Source organism: Gymnoscopelus braueri (genome assembly GCF_963280865.1).
Source record: "Gymnoscopelus braueri genome assembly, chromosome: 16".
NCBI classification, from domain to species: domain Eukaryota; kingdom Metazoa; phylum Chordata; class Actinopteri; order Myctophiformes; family Myctophidae; genus Gymnoscopelus; species Gymnoscopelus braueri.
In genome coordinates, this window is record NC_137616.1 from 15,616,719 (window position 1) to 15,633,724 (window position 17,006).

General features: G+C 42.3%; 2 protein-coding genes across 4 annotated transcripts in view; one reads left to right on the forward strand and one right to left on the reverse strand.

Annotated features, from left to right (window-relative positions):
- LOC308103422 (uncharacterized protein) overlaps window positions 1-7,055 on the forward strand; it is a 52,088-nt gene extending 45,033 nt beyond the window's left edge. For all 3 annotated transcript variants that reach the window (XM_080453380.1, XM_080453378.1, XM_080453379.1), the window contains one exon: window positions 3,469-7,055. In XM_080453380.1, the coding sequence (XP_080309506.1) occupies window positions 3,469-3,677 (209 nt within the window). In that variant the 3' untranslated portion in view covers window positions 3,678-7,055. The remainder of the gene's footprint in view (window positions 1-3,468) is intronic.
- A 2,706-nt stretch (window positions 7,056-9,761) lies between these two features.
- On the reverse strand, window positions 9,762-11,093 carry LOC308102832 (ELAV-like protein 1; the record flags this gene model as incomplete). Its single annotated transcript, XM_080452686.1, has 1 exon — window positions 9,762-11,093. One exon carries the CDS (start codon window positions 11,091-11,093, stop codon window positions 9,762-9,764), a length of 1,332 nt encoding a protein of 443 aa, XP_080308812.1.
- Between the last annotated feature and the right edge of the window lie 5,913 nt (window positions 11,094-17,006).

Here is a 17,006-nt window from a genome sequence, read left to right on the forward strand (position 1 = left end):
CTTTGACGTTAAGGACTAGGCCAGATCACAGCCCATATGGGGATGATTTGGACGTCATTTTCAGGACTTCATCTGAGCGGCTTTTTCATCACCCATACTGGCTGTAACAGCGTCTGTTTAAGGTTGTCACAAAGCAGTCCTGGCAATGACATCCAAATCATCCCCACATGGGCCTTGATCTGGCCCAGTCGTGGACGTCACTGAAAGACGTCATGATGACGTCCTTTGACGTTAAGGACTAGGCCAGATCACAGCCCATATGGGGATGATTTGGACGTCATTTCCAGGACGTCATCTGAGCGGCTTTTTCATCACCCATACTGCGTCTGTTTGAGGTCACCACAAAGCCGTCCTGGCGATGACGTCCAAATCATCCCCACATGGGCCTTAATCTGGCTTGGTCGTGGACGTCACTGAAAGAACGTCACATTCAGGACTCGGCCAGATCACAGCCAATATGGTGATTTGGACGTGTTGAGCGTCATCTAAACTGATTTTTCATCACCCACACTGGCCATAGGCTAATAAGCAGCTGTTTGAGGTAACTACAAAGCCGTCCTGGCGACTATGTCCAAATCATCCTCTCTGGGCTTTGATCTTGCCAAGTTGTGGACGTCACTGAAAGACGTCATGATAACGTTGTGATGACGTCCGTCAATGACATTCAGGACTATGCCAGATCACAGCCCATATGGGGAGGATCTTGACGTCATCACCAGGACCTCATATGGACAGCTTTTTAGTGACCTAGATAATGATGGCTAGAGGAAGTCCATTTCCCAGCATGCACTGCCATTTCCCAGCATGCACTGGGGTGCCAAGGACTGTTTTTGTTCTTATTTGTGTTATTATTTGAATATGGAAATGGGTATTGGGGTTATGTTATGGGTCATTGTGTTAAGTGTTTTGTTGTGGTGGTGTTTGGTGATTTACGTTTTATGTAATTTGTTAATAAAACCATTAGTGTAAATGTCTGTCCATTTGGTCACTCCCTCTTACCTTTTCCCATAGTTACTTATAGTGTGTGTTGGCATGGGCATGTTGTTGGTTGATCCAATAGAGAGTTGTTATAGCTCTTTACAGTCAACCAGACCCCAGGCCTTTATAATACATTGCTCTTTGATACTTGCAGGTTGATGTGCCACACTATGCTGCATGCAATCAAATCAATAGCTACTGTCTTATGTAAATTACCTCTTGTTTAAACAGCACTAAATAGGAGACACAAAGCCAATTAACGTTGTGGTGATGTCTTTCAGTGACGTTCAGGATTAGGCCAGATCACAGCCGATATGGGGATGATTATGACGTCATTTCCAGGACGTCATCTAAGCGACTTTTTAATCACCCAAACTGGCCGTCTGTTTTAGGTCACTAAAAAGTTGTCCATACGATGTCCCGGCGATGACGTCCAAATCACCCCCACATGGGCCGTGATCTGGCCTACTCGTAAACGTCACTGAAAGACGTCATGATGACGTTGTGATGACGTCCTTCGGTGACGTTCAGGACTAGGCCAGATTACAGCCCATATGGGGATGATTTTGACGCCATTTCCAGGACGTCATCTGAACGGCTTTTTCGTCACCCACACTGGCCGTAAAAGCGTCTGTTTGAGGTCACCACAAAGCCGCCCATAAGATGTCCCGGCGATGACGTCCAAATCCTCCCCATATGGGCCGTGATCTGGCCTACTCGTAAACGTCACTGAAAGACGTCATGATGACGTTGTGATGACGTCCTTCGGTGACGTTCAGGACTAGGCCAGATTACAGCCCATATGGGGATGATTTTGACGCCATTTCCAGGACGTCATCTGAACGGCTTTTTCGTCACCCACACTGGCCGTAAAAGCGTCTGTTTGAGGTCACCACAAAGCCGCCCATAAGATGTCCCGGCGATGACGTCCAAATCATCCCCATATGGGCCGTGATCTGGCCTAGTCGTAAACGTCACTCAAAGATGTCATGATGACGTTGTGATGACGTCCTTTGGTGACGTTCAGGACAAGGCCAGGCCAGATCACAGCCCATATGGGGATGATTATGACGTCATTACCAGGACGTCATCTGAGCGGCTTTTACGTCACCCACACTGGCCGTAAAAGCGTCTGTTTGAGGTCACTACAAAGCCGTCCTGGCGATGACGTCCGAATCATCCCCACATGGGCCTTGATCTGGCCTAGTCGTGAACATCACTGAAAGACGTCATGATGACGTGTTGAGCGGGACGCCATCTAAACGGCTTTTTCATCATCCACACTGGCCGTGGGCCAATATGCGGCTGTTTGAGGTCACCACAAAGCCGTCCATAAGATGTCCTGGTGATGACGTCCAAATCGTCCCCATATGGGCCTCGATCTGGCCTAGTCGTGGAAGTCACTGCAAGACATCATGATGACGTTGTGATGACGTCCTTTGGTGACGTTCAGGACTTGGCCAGATCACAGCCCATATGGGGATGATTTTGACGTCATTTCCAGGACGTCATCTGTGCGGCATTTTCATCATCAACACTGGCCGTAAAAGTGTCTGTTCGAGGTCACCACAAAGCCGTCCATAAGATGTCCTGGCGATGACGTCCGAATCATCCCCACATGGGCCTTGATCTGGCCTAGTCGTGAACGTCACTGAAAGACGTCATGATGATGTTTTCATTACGTCCTTCGGTGACGTTCAGGACTTGGCCAGATCACAGCCCATATGGGGATGATTTTAACGTCATTTCCAGGACGTCATCGAAACACATTTTTCATCACCCAAAATTGCTGTCCAAATGTCCATATGATGTCCCGGTGATGACGTCCTGTAAATGACGTAAAGATCATCCCCATATGGGCTGTGATTTGGCCTAGTCCTGAACGTCACCGGGGGTGATGACCGGGCGTCATCATAACGTCATCATGACGTCATTGTGCTTGCTGGGATAGCAATGAGCATTGACACAACATGGTATAAAGTCTTCACTGTTTGGGTTGTGAACTACTTCCTGAAACGGTCATGAAATGTATGGTTATGGTGTGTTGCTGGAGGCATGCTGGTTATTCGTTGCGACATACAGTAACAGACATTTAACCACATGAATCGTAGCGTCCCTATTCTGGGCATGTCATAATAGGGGAACATTTGGCGACTTAGCCGATCTACAAACTCACATCACAATGCAAGACGTGAGCTTGTAGATTGGCAATTTCCGGCGAAGAGATTTGGTGTAGAGGGAAAAAAGAAGGGGACCCAAGCATAGACCTGTGGGGGACCCCAGTCAATGAAGTAGGGTTTAAGTCGTTAACTATATCTGGGTTGTATGTGGTTGGCAATTTTTGACATTTTATTTAAGAGTCCTGGATGGATTGAATGGGTTTGAAGTGCTCTCAACCTGCCATACAACAGTTACAAATGAGTTGTCATAATACTGGAGAAAACGTGACACTGACATTTTTTCTTTCTCGTATATTTCCTCTCCGTGCAGACGAGGTGGGCGGAGACTCGTGCTTGATCCTGCTGCTGTTGTGCACGGTTACCGTGGTGATCAGCATCGGTGGGACAGCTCTCTACTGCACCTTGGTGGACACATACTCCAACATATGCACCGACTTCTCTCACAATGTTGACTTCTACGTCATGAATGTACGGAGGTTCCTCGAGGAGCTCAGGCGGTGGTTCCCCCTCTGGACTTAAACACCTACAACAGCCTAATTTAAAACTTTGTTTCATGGCATTTCCATTATATGAAACTGTTATAATGGAGGGTGACAGATGAGAGGCATGGAGGAGGGCATGAGTTTGTGAGTAGAGCCCGACCGATATATCGGGTCTGGTCGATATATCGGTCATTATTTTACTTTTAGGACGACATTGGTATTGGCAATTATGCAGCCGCTGTGTCTCAATTTTAACCAGTTTCAACCCGACGTCCCTATTCTGGGAATGTAATTATAGGTGAAAATCTTCAAAAATAGCAGATCTGAAGTGGTTAAATGAAATAAAGTTCAGCTTTTGTGTTTATTTTTTATCTATCAAAATATTATGTGTTTATTTTTATTTACTTTTTTGCTTAGAAGCTTCCCTGAGATTGACTTACTGCATGTATCGAATATGCAGTCATTCAAGGCCAAGGGCCATTACGAATCTGAGAAACTAAACGAGTCATTGAAAGAGCTATTGTAAGATGCATCCTGTGGATTTTATTATTTTCAGAGTCTGATTTAAGTCTCACTAATAAGTTATCTCAAATAACTCTTCCCATCTCTGTTAGGCTCATGATGGACAAGAGGACTTACAACTCTCAGAAATAAGTAGAAGGATATCTGTATAGAAGTGTTTTTCATATATTTTTGTAGTAGTGTATATTGGCGGGATTATTTTTCACCCACATATGCTTTGTTTTGGGTCGCTTTTATTTTTAACAGCACTGCAACAGTTATTTTAAGTTGTTTTAAAGATCAAAGCACTGATTCTACACTGATTGGCTTGAAGGGGATAGTAGGTTTTATTTTTATTTTACAACAGAAGGGACCCTTCTTTTACTCCTGTACCTCAGTGCTGCTTGAATACAGGGGAAATGCTTGTCTATCATGTGACTTGTACAAAAGAAATACATAAGCATTGTAATATCAAGGCTGTATGCTTTGACAAACAATATGAAGAATGATAGAATAAAACTAGGTTTTAATATTTTGCCAACATATATTATGTATATTTAGTAGATTAGCCTCCTTAACCCTAACGAAACATTATTTGATGTTAGATAAGATAAACCTTGATCCTCAGAGGGAAATTCAGGTGTCATGGCAGCAGCAGAATATATTGAATATTTTACTAATGAGTTCATATCTCACGGCAAAGGTTTACTCTTACATTCCACATAAAGTACTTGAGATACAATTGACCACTTCAAACAGTTACAATGCACAAAACAGATTCAGTAGAATATTGTTGGTCTTGATATTTAAGATATCAAATGTTTCTATGCTCTCCTTTTGCAGCAAGACACAAGTTCATCTTACCACAATGCATTTCATCATCATGTTTTTTTAGCAGGCTACGGTATATGGTAATGTACAGACAGTCCACAAACTCAGGCATTAACTTTTGTCTTCTTCTGGTGCTCAGTGCTTCCACATTATTCCTTGTGTGTAGTGCCCAAATAATGTAGGTCCAATGTTCCATGTCTGCTTTTAATAACATCTCCAGTCTCTCCCTTTGGAGAGCAAGAATTTGCACCGGTGCATTAAGATCCCACTTAGATAAGAGATGCGTCTAGATTGTGTGTCAACGGGACCCCAATACATTTTTATACACACCTGAATATGACCATCAATGATTACAATCTGATGTATTTACCCCATATACTTAACCTAACATATCTGGTTGAGGAATAGTTACAAAAGCAAATGAGATGTGATGTACCTACTGTACTGTATTATGCTTACAAGGGAGAGAGTTTGGAATACTTAACCACTTAAACGGTTAAACCCTATGTATTTGGTTGACTGGAGTCCCACAGGGGTCTATACTGTACTAGGCCTCCTACTGTCCTCCCCACCGAAAATAGCCAATCTACAAGCTCACAATGCGCCACATTGTGACACGTTGTGAACTTGTAGGTCTGATATTTTCGCAGAATGTTCGCCCCCCAGAATAGAGATGCTAGGGTTCATGTTGTTAATAGCCAGACTTACATGTTAGGATGTTTGTGGGAGTAACAAGTGGTTTTCCATGTTTTGTTCAGTTAAGATGATGACTCTTTCCCAGTGATGTTCAATTATTTTGACATCCCCCCACCACCCCTCCTTATTCAGTACCCTCCCTCTGTACTGGTTTTAAACTATGCAGTTGAGACGTTCAGTTCAGAAACTGTACTGATAAAATACAAAATAATTAAGCCCGGCTCCCTTTAAACAGCCCCCTCTGCAGTTCAGAAACAGGAGCAGCACTGCATCAGCAGACACAATCTGACAAAATCTTAATTCACCTTCACACAGTCTTGATGCATCTATTCCTTGAATATGGGTTTGAAATGCAACCTGTACATTGGTTATGTTGTCTCAGTTTTATTTTGTCTGAAAGCAGAGCTTTATGGACCAAATGTTATGTTGTCTGACCGGCTCAGGTAACACTACTTTGTTTAAAAAGAACAGTAGACTTTTCCAAGAATATACACCTGTGGAAACTGTATTTTATTACTGGAATGGATGTAATGAAAATCTGTCAGCATGTTGCTTCGCCCCATCGCCTTGTATTGATTTTTTTCATACATTTCCACTGCTTTATCGCCAAGCTTGAGATAGTTGTACAAAATGTCAGTTTCTTGTCACTGTGCATATTGTTTATCGAGCATCATGCAATTCATGTTTATTCACAAGGGAGTGCAAATAATATCAAATGGAGACATTTTCCTTGTGTTTTGTAAAACTCACCCATTTGAACATCCATGTATGATTGCACAAACAGGCATACATTTAACTGTTGTCACATGTGCTTGTATGTATGTTTGTTACGAATACATGTCCATTTATGTTTTGGGATTTTTTAAAATGCATGTGTGTATGGGGTGGGCTGGGGTGGTTTTGTGGATAGGATCCATAGGTTAATGTGCATTTAGTGCATCTACCATGGATAGCTTAAGTTGCATGCTTGTTTGTTTCTTGCTGTTCCTTGCATCCAGGTGCTGCTGATTGCAGGCTATCTCAGCCAAGCTATGGAAAAGCAGAGTGTCTGAGTGTTTCCATGCCAGTATAATAAATAGCCTCTATATAGCACGTCTGCAGTGCCGCCCTGTGGCAGTTCATGGTAACTGCCTCTGACTAAACAGCAGGGGATCTCAAAGGAAGGCAGTGCAGGCTCACCAGTGTGTGGACCCTAGCTACTACTATCCACTGACCCCCAGTGCCTGCTGGGCAAACCTCCTTGGTGATATGGTAGGAGAGTAAATCCCTAGGGAAGAATCTGTCTTGAAGGCCCTCATGAGGCAGTCACCAACAGAGCAGCATTGTGCACAAGGTGGCCATGAGCTCATCATGGTAGATGTCAGGTGGAGCTGAGACAGTGAGGATAGGAACTACACACCCCTCCCTAAACTAGAATGAACTCATCACATCTAACCCTCACCCCCTCCATTTACAAGCACTTGTCCAAAGGGGATTCCCTCGAAATAGTGGGGAATCCTGGAAAATGTCGGTGTCTAATATGAAGGAATTTAACCACATGAACCCTAGCGTCCCTGTTCTGGGGCGAACATTCTGTGAAAATAGCAGATCTACAAGCTCAATCGCAATGCATTGTGAGTTTGTAAATTGGCTATTTTTTGGCGAAGAGCTTGGTGTAGAGGGACAAAAGTGGACCAAGTATATAATAAATACATTTACAACAGTTTCATTGTGATTATTGAAGAATTTCTTTAGAGTTCTGACAGCTATATTGAATGTTTATCTCAGAAATTAGTCTTTAGTCGTATTGCTGTGTTGTGTCGGATCATTGCTTGTGAATGTATCACATAAATCTCTTTGGATAAATGCAGACCATTTACTTACCCAAAGTCGCTTTGGATAAAAGCGTCTGCTAAATGAATGTAATGTAAAAGAGATCATAGGCTATCACTAGTTCATTGTATAAAGTGGTACAGTACGGTATTTCTTGGCCTACATGGATTGTGTTGGCCCTCAGGATTCTACAGAGGTCAGAGGGTATATTTTTCTCCCTACTGTACTGTATATCGTTGCTGTCGGGTGGACACCTTGGATGACCAAAAACCGCTACTTTTCAGAAAATGGATAAAAGAACCTATGTTCCAATGGACCCAGTGTAATTATTATTTAGTCACAAGCCCTTGTTAATCACTTTCACTTAAATATCTTTTCAAAAATAGCTGCTCTACAACCTCACAAGGCGTCACATCGCGATGTGTTGAGAGCTTGCAGATCGGCTATTTTTGCTATTTTTTGAAATAGGGCGATATGGCAGCAACCAGTGGTGTAAAGTAACTAAGTACATGTACTCAAGTACTGTACTTAAGTACAATTTTGATGTACTTTTACTTTGCTGGAGTACAACTCCACTACATCTCAGAGGCAAATATTGTACTTTTACTCCACTACAATTATTTGAGAACTTTAGTTCTAGATACGATTTGTATTATTAATACGAAACATGCCTTGACCACTTCATCCCTACTATATACTTTGGCTATTTGAAAATAGCAGATCTACAAGCTCACAACGCGCCGCTTTGCGACGCGTTGTGAGCTTGTAGATCTGCTATTTTCAAAAGATTTCTATACTTTTGCACACTTGTGAAATGGGACATTATGCATAATGAGTGCTTTGACTTTTGGTACTTTAAGTACCTTTTGATACCAATACTTTTGTACTTTTACTTTTGAATTCCGGACTTTTACTTACAGAGTATTTCTACATTGCAGTACTGATACTTTTACTTAAGTAAAGCATTTGAGTACTTTTTCCACCACTGGCAGCAACGATGGTTCCCTTGTCGGCCAATTAAGAGAAAATCTGTTAAAAGGAGACATTATCACTAATTTATTCATTTTTATGGTCTGTCTGCTGGACTGGTGAACAACAGTTGAATCTGTACTGATGCATGGGTAGCAATTCTGAAAAGAATGATCAGTTATCAGTTATCGTAGAAAATAGTTTTATTCTATTCCTTGATGCTGCCTTCCATGCTTGGAGACTCTTCATAGATTGGGGTGGACAATGTGTGACGTGTGAACATAACCCTGCTAGTATTATGCAGATATTGCAGGACGCATATTAGTCTAGACTAGCAGCAACTAGCAGGCAAGTTAAACTGAAACCCATAACTTGAGAAGGCTCACACTTATGTCCATCATAGTTGCTGACAAATTAAACAGTTTGTCCTGATTTACAGTAAGTACATCATCACCAGTCATAATGTAATTTGTCAAAAAAAAAAACGATATACTTCATTGACCAGTGTACCCCAAGACTCTCTGGGCTCTCATTTCCCCCCTCTACACAACCATCTCTTTGTAGATTAATAGTCGATCTACAAGCTTGCTATTTTTGCAGAATATTCGCCCCAGAATAGGGACGCTACAGTTCATGTACATGTTTATGTACATGTTTTGTTTAGTTTTGTCTGAAATTGTAGTTCCTTTGTGGTGAGTGATAACAAAAGAGGACTTACTTTACATTTCTCTAATTTATCAGAAAAACTAATTCCTCTCAAATATATACTGTTACTGAAATTCCTAGGATGCTATTTTGAACAAAAGACCACTCAATGTGAGTAACCCATGACCTACATCAAAACTTACAAGCCTCTAAAAAAACACAGACACTATTGAAATGTATGTAGCCTACATTAAAACAAACCCTTTTAAAAATACCATAAAAGAAGAACCACAAGCAAATAAAAACAGATCAGAAATACATTTAAGTACATAATGATTTATTAATGATTGCAACATTACAACTGAATTAAAAATGTCGTTCAAAGTGATTAAAATATGCAAAGAATACAAAATCAGATAAAAAAATGTAATTCAAAGTTATTCAAATATGCAAAGAATACAAAATCAGAACTAGGTGGCGGTCAAAACACTATAGTACAGTATTTACAGTATATGTTTTCCATATTTGGAAACATTGGGACCAACAGTGGGCGGGGCCTTGCCAACTGCCACTGTTGGCACCTTGGGTAAGGGGTGTGGGGCTTTGCCACCACTAGTCAATAGTCTTACCCTGTGGGGGAGGGGTGTAGAGATGCACGCAAGTGGCATTAACATATGCCCCGCTGACGTTTAGCTTGCGTAAAGACGTAATGATGGTTGTCATTGTGTCCATCTCGCTCCAGCTCGTCCAAAGTGTACCTGGATCTCTTCTTGTTCGGAACAGTCACCTGGATACTATTGTCACTGAGCCTAAACACGGCCCTCTCTTTGTGATGAAAGTCGGGCATGTGGTTGGCAAGAGTCTGTCTCTCTCTCCTGCTGTCTTGGATCTTGAAAGAAACGCGCAGGATGTTGTCTCCGAGAGGATGTCCGTTGAGCCCGGTGATGGCTTCGATGGCCTGTTTATAGGTCGCCATGGTAACGAAGGCCAGTCCCCTACACTCGTTAGTGCGGAGATCTCGGATCATCTTGATATCGGTGACCACGCCAAAGTTTCCAAACATCTCGAGCAGCACATCCTCATCGGCGTCCTGGCCCAGGTTGTAGATGAAGATGCGTGGCACCCTGCGCAGCAGCACCCTCTTGTCCATGCCACCCTGGTGATGCTTGCGATGCTGGGAGGTCGGCTCCGCCTTTACGTCAGAGCGATGCTTGCCCTCCCACTGGGCGGTGGTGGCCTTGGCCTTTGGGTAGAGGCTCTTGCACACGAAGGATTTGATAGGTTCCTGGTCGATCAGCTGTTTGCTGGCGGCCTCCTCTGCCTCCTCGGCAGCCTGCTTGTCCGAGCACCGGTCGGAGGCTGTGGGAGGGTTCTGGAGGTGGTGGTTGTCGTCCTGGTGCAGCTGCAGTTTGCAAAAACTCTCCACTGCCTCAACAACCTGCAGGTCCGAGTGCTGGTCAGAGGCTCCGGGAGGGTTCTGGTGGTCGTTCAGCTGTTTGATGGTGGTCAGCGATGCGTCGTCCGCCTGCTGTTCAGAGGCTCCCGGAGTCGGCTGCTGTTTTCCGATCTCATACTCTGCCTTGACCTGCTTGATGAGCGCTGCCAGACAAGACGTAGCCTCTTCCACCTCGTTGAGCTTCATGACGGAGAACCTCTGCTCCAGTTCTCCGTCTGTCGGGGTAACGGTCGTAGTCAGGCCATCGATAACAGCCTTGGTGTCTTTGACGGCAGCAGGGCTGTGCTTCTGCGCATATGACACCTTGATGGGCTTGGACTGCAGCTTGTGTCGGTTGAGCGTCTCGACGGCTCTCGCTGCATCGGCATGGTGCATGTAGTTAACGAACCCGTACTGCAAACTGTGGCCTCTGACTTTGTCCAGAATGACCCTGGCCGATTCCACCACTCCAACGGTGCTGAAGAGAGCCCGCAGGTCCTCATCCATGGTGCTCTGGTGCAGGTAGTTGATGATCAGGTTGGTCCTGACGTCTGCTGCCCCCATGTTGCCTCCTGACATGCTGCTGGATCTGTAACGGCTGATCGTGGCTCCTTCTTTCTCTCTCACTTGAAGATGAAAGTGCTTTAAATCAGAAGAGCAGTCCAGTCTGCAGGATAATGCGTGCACATCCAAAGACACAACTCTCTTTAAAAGTCCTTCAACGGCTGCAAAACTCCAACGTGTGCTTCTCTCTCTGTTGACTCTCGGTACCGACCTACACCAGCGCAGCACAAACGCAGAATGTACTGAAACGGTTCGTTCGGCCTGGCTTTATAGCGTTGGCGACTCGAGCTGTGATTGGCTGAGGAGCCGGGTCAGCGGTGACGAGCGGTCCAAATATGGGAGTTCAACGCGCGCGCCAGTGTACACAGACGGCAGAGCCAATCAGCTTCGCGTTCTCCAAGTTCAAATCATAACCTGTGCCGGTGTTGCCATCTCGGCTTATTATAAGCTACTCTGGGCTTCTTTTTCTGTAAAGTTGCTTGTAAATATTGGTTGTTGCGTTAGTTTGGGTTTGTTTGTAAAGTGTAGTTGCTCATTTGGACTCTAAATGTTGTTCATAAACCAGTGGTTCTTAAAGTTAAACATTTTAATGTCAAGGAGATGAATTTGTATTTGTCCATGGACCCCGAAAATATTTTGTGCTGCCAGCAACCCCCCCCCCCCCATAAATGATTTGTGTTTTAAAATGTTTAAAAAATGTTCCAAAATGACTGCGTTGTTAGCTTGTAGGTCGGCTATTATCAAATAGCTGTAGCCTAGTCGCTTTTTTTGGGCTTGTTTTCATAGACCTTGTTGCTTATTTCTCTCGCAGAATCTGGCAACACTGACCTGTGGTAACGTCACCCGTCACCGTGACCGAGTCCTCGCCTCGTCTCGCGTGTCGAGCGCACCGTATAAAACAACCAATCAGAACGGAGAGAGGTAAAGTTCAGAAGATACACTTTCTAACGTTGATATTTCTGCCAATGTAACCGTTGAAACACTATCTGAAACAAGTTTACTTTGTAGACGTTTGCTATGCTAACTAACTAACCAGCTAACTAGCGTAATGCTTGTTAGCTAACTAGCTAGCTAACCAACTAGCTAGCTAGCACGTTAGGTAGCGAAAGTTAACTGATGCCTCTCCGTTCTATTTTATGAATTAATTATCAGCTAGAAACAGTGGTGGAAAAAGTACTCGTATTTTTTACATAAGTAAAAATATCAATACTGCAAGAAATATTCTGTTACAAGTAAAGTCCGGAATCAACATTTACTTGAGTAAAAGTACAAACGTATTGGTATAAAAATGTACTTAAAGTACCAAAAGTAAACACTGTACTTGAGTAAATGTACTTAGTTACTTTACAGCACTGCATTTTATGAATTAATCATGGTAATATCAGCTAGAAATTATACATTGAAATTGCTCCAGCTGTGTAGAGTTTCGTGCTCATTTCATGAGGCTAACTGCTTTATTTATTATTGTTAATGGTTATTCCTACTTTGTGGATGCATATACAGTATGCAAAATGTGCTGCTAATACCTGCACATTTTTTGTTGTTGACCATTTATTGCATTTGCTAAGTAGGGATGGATGGAATACGCTTGCTCTAGATAAGTGTTTCTCAAACATTTTCATGTTAAAGGACCCCCACGTTGATACATTAGGCTGTGGACCCCCATCTGGAAAGATTTGGCACCAGGGGAACCCCCATAGATCTTATAGCTGTTAGATTTTATTTAGTACAGAATTCTACAACTGTCAACACTGTGGGAATCAGAATCAACTGTATTGTCACATCACAGGTTTAAAGATGTAAACCAGTGGGGCAAATAGGTGTAAGCTCCATCGTTTTTGTTATTTAGGGAAAAAAGGGGGGCAGGGGGAAGAGAGATCAATAAATACAAAAACAAACAAATTATCTACATATTTACACATAGTACCTGAGGTGAGACATAAGGTGCAGTAAGTAAGTACCTGCAGGTAAGAAGACATAAAGGTGCGTGAGCCTAGCTGTACACATGATATGTTATGGACTTAGTTAAGGCGTGAGGAAAAAAACAAAAGTCATTGCGTTGTACATTGGATTAAAGGCCAGACCGCACCAATGCAACATCTTGCTAGCCTGACACTCAGCCTGAATTTTCATTTCGTTTCACTCCATTATTCACCCCCTGAATGCTAGGCAAAGGATTCAGGGGGTGGAGCCAGGCTAACATCTTGCAACTGCCATTGGGGATAATGGTCACAAGTAGTTGCATGTTGCAAGGAGTTGCATTGGTGTGGACTGGCCTTTACAGCAGTGGTTCTCAAACTTTTTCATGTTAAGGACCCCCAAAATGATATGTATTTGGCTGCGGACAGCGGACCCCCATCTCAAAAATATTTTGTGCCAGGCCAGGGTCAGGGAGCAGGAACCTCCAGAAGAAAAGATTTGAGTCCAAAATGTAAGAAATGTAAATAAATATATATATATATTTCAAAAATAGCAGATCTACAAGCTTGTGAGCTATGAGCTTGTCCATCTGTTTAGGGGGGTCCCCAGCTTGTTTAGCTGGGGACCCCCTGGTACCCCTCCAAGGACTCCTGGGGATCCCCGGACCCCACTTTGAGAACCAGTGCTTTACAGTACATTTTCTAATTCCACTACTAGCTGGTGAAATGATAATGAAATTAAGTGTACTACGTTAGTTCCATTGATCCAAGCCGGAACACAATCCACTGATTGATCATTAAAATAACCATGCTCCGAAAATGCACCCATCTGACCACTTAAGTGATCAGATGGGTGGGCCGCGAACGCCTTCGAGATTTATTTTCAAGTGGGCCCTGATCCAGAAAAGTTTGGGAACCACTGGTTTAATAGGTTTATTAATGGTGACAGTCTGCTTTTACTGCTCACTGTTGCAAAATCATAAACATTTATGTTCTAGAATAAATTAAATGGCTCAAAACCTCAACATTTCATCGCTGTCAAGTGTTAACCTTGTATCTACAGTATATGATATGTCATCCTTTTTATGTTTTTTCATAAATTCATGCCCTATTTTACACTTTGCTGTGTGACAGTGTCGCACAAAAGTAGCAAAGATAACGGATCTATAAGCTCTTGTGAGATAGTAGTAGATCTGCTATTTTAAAATGGTAAATGGTGCATTTATCCAAAGCGCTCTACATAGATTGTGCATTACATTCACCCATTCACACACACATTCACACACAGATGGCGGAGGAATCCATGCAAGGCACCAACCTGCTCATCGGGAGCAATTAGGGGTTCAGAGTCTTGCTCAAGGACACTTCGACACTAACTCTGGGGGAGCCCGGGATTGAACTGGGAACCTTGTGGTTCCCATCCGGCCACTCTACCCCTGAGCCACTGTCGTGTCGCCTATAATGACATGCCCAAAATATATGGAAAATATTTAACCAATGAAAAGTATTAAGAGCTTGTGAGTGTGACTAAATAATAACTACATTGGATCCATTGTAAAACCCAGGTAATTATTTTCCATTTCCTGAAAAGTAATGGTTTTGCTTTTGTCACATACAAGGTTTCCACCTGACAGCGACAATATGTTGGAACTGTGTGTATAGCCCTTTAATTTGGCCATGCATATTTTCTTGTGAGTGCACATGAGTGCAGCAGAGGTAAAGGAAAATGATTGAGCCCAGACATGGGCCTCATTGTTCTGAAGGGCTACTCTGCTAACAGGGCTGGGCAATTCACCGGAAATATATCAAAACCCATATTTCGACTTAATCTTACTCATGTAGGTTAATCGAATAATAATCAAGAAGTTTGTTTTCTGATATGGTCATGTTAGTTCTTATATATCAACAAATCGACAACCTCACAACACGTCGCATTGCAACACGTGAGCTTGTAGCTTGGCGTGGCACCAAGGGGTGAGCCATCTAGATTAGAGGATAGTTTGTGTGTGTGTGTGTGTGTGTGTCTGTGTCTGTGTCTGTGTCTCCGCGACTAATCTTGCAAACCACTGGACTGAGTGATCAGTGTCAAAATAAACCACTGGACTGAGTGATCAGTGTCAAAATATTTGTGCATGCTGATTGCTGACAGTAGGCCAAGGAAGTAAATCTCTGAATATATTTTTTATATTGCAAATACAATTTATTTTTGTGTGAATTACACACAGATCCACAGTGAAGTTATTAGACCTTACTTTGTTAAATCAATATTTGGTGTCAAATTATAATTTATTGCTGTTGTTCCTAGTGGCTTAGCGGTTTAATTTCCAATAATAACCAGCTTACTGCACATAAGCAATTGTCACCACAATCTCCAAGTGGAATATGAATTTCTCTCAGAGCTGCATGTACTTGATATGTCCAGCAGATGGCTGTGCTGCATGCTGTCCAACAGAACTGCTAACTGGCTGTAGGATGTGGGAACCCCAAGTCTCACTTGATGAAAGTCTTCAGCAGCACACCCATGCACACACGTAAGTAAAGGCAGTGGTGGAAAAAGTACTACATATCTTTACTTAAGTAAAAGTATCAATACTGCAATGTAGATATATACTCTGTTACAAGTAGAAGTCCTGTATTCAAAATGTTCTTGAGTAAAAGTACAAAAGTATCGGCATCAAAATATATTTAAAGTACCAAAAGTAAAAGTACTCATTGTGCAGAATGTCCCATTTCAGTTCAAAATGTATATATATGTATAATATTATGATCAATGCCTGGTGTCAAATAATTCACCCAAGTTGAACATAACAAGTATGGAACAGCATTGATCAGCATTCATTAAAAGATAGTTTGTGACTAATACATAAGTGCAGTTGGTAGTGCTTTTCAAGTACATCTTTAATGGCTGCCAAACTGGCCTGTAATTGTAAAAATATTGTTACAATTACCATATGACTATGATGATTGTAATTGTATGTAATACATTATTTGTAAAGTAGTTTCCCCCCTATATGAAATGCTATGCTATAGTATTTTAACGCATGGCTTCAGCACCTAGCACTGCTTTACAACACAGCATTCTGCCATCAGCACCTGTAGTGCCTGGTATATGCTGTCTTATGCTGTATCATTATTTATATCTACACAGAATTCAGACACTTGACTTGAGTGCTTGGTGTTTCACTTTACAATTCACTGCGCTGGTATTCTCCACACATGATTAACCACTTAAACCTTATATACTTCGTTGACTGGAGTCCCCCAGGAGTCTATTGTTCTTGGCCCTCTCCTTCTTTCACTATATCAAATCTCCTCGTCAAAAATAGCCAACCTACATGCTCACATTCACAATACGTCGCAACGCGATGCATAAGCTTGTCGCAATTACCACATAATCGTCTAATTGCAATTATTTGAGATGATCCTGTTTTTTGGGGATAATCGGCATCGTTTCCATGCTAAAAGAGGATCATACTATATTTTTAAACATTTTCAAAATATAGTGGAAATTATAAAATGATTAAATATATCTGTAATTTCTTTGTTTTTCAAGTTCCAATGTTCAATGAGGAAAACACAATTAAATTGTTAAGTAAAATGTCATGATCGTGACATCCCTAGCAATGCATTGTGTAGATCTGCAATTTCTTCAGATTATTCACCTATTATGACATGCCCAGAATAGAGATGCTAGGGCTCAAGTGGTTAAAGAAAATCAGTAATCTTGCTTAGAATACAGGATTTAAAGACCTGGCTTTGCACGCTATTTCAAGACCATATTGTCCACATGTCTTTATAGTACCCTTGTTTAAATCTAAACAGGATTTAAATACCATGCTGTAGTACCTGGTATTACAGTTCTTAATGTTCTGTGCTTGTTTATGTCCACACAGGATTTCACACAAGGTACATCACACCAAGACCAGCCAAGAAGTCCTGCGGTACCGCGGAAGCATCACTTAGAGCACATACAGTATACATTATTTGGTAAGAT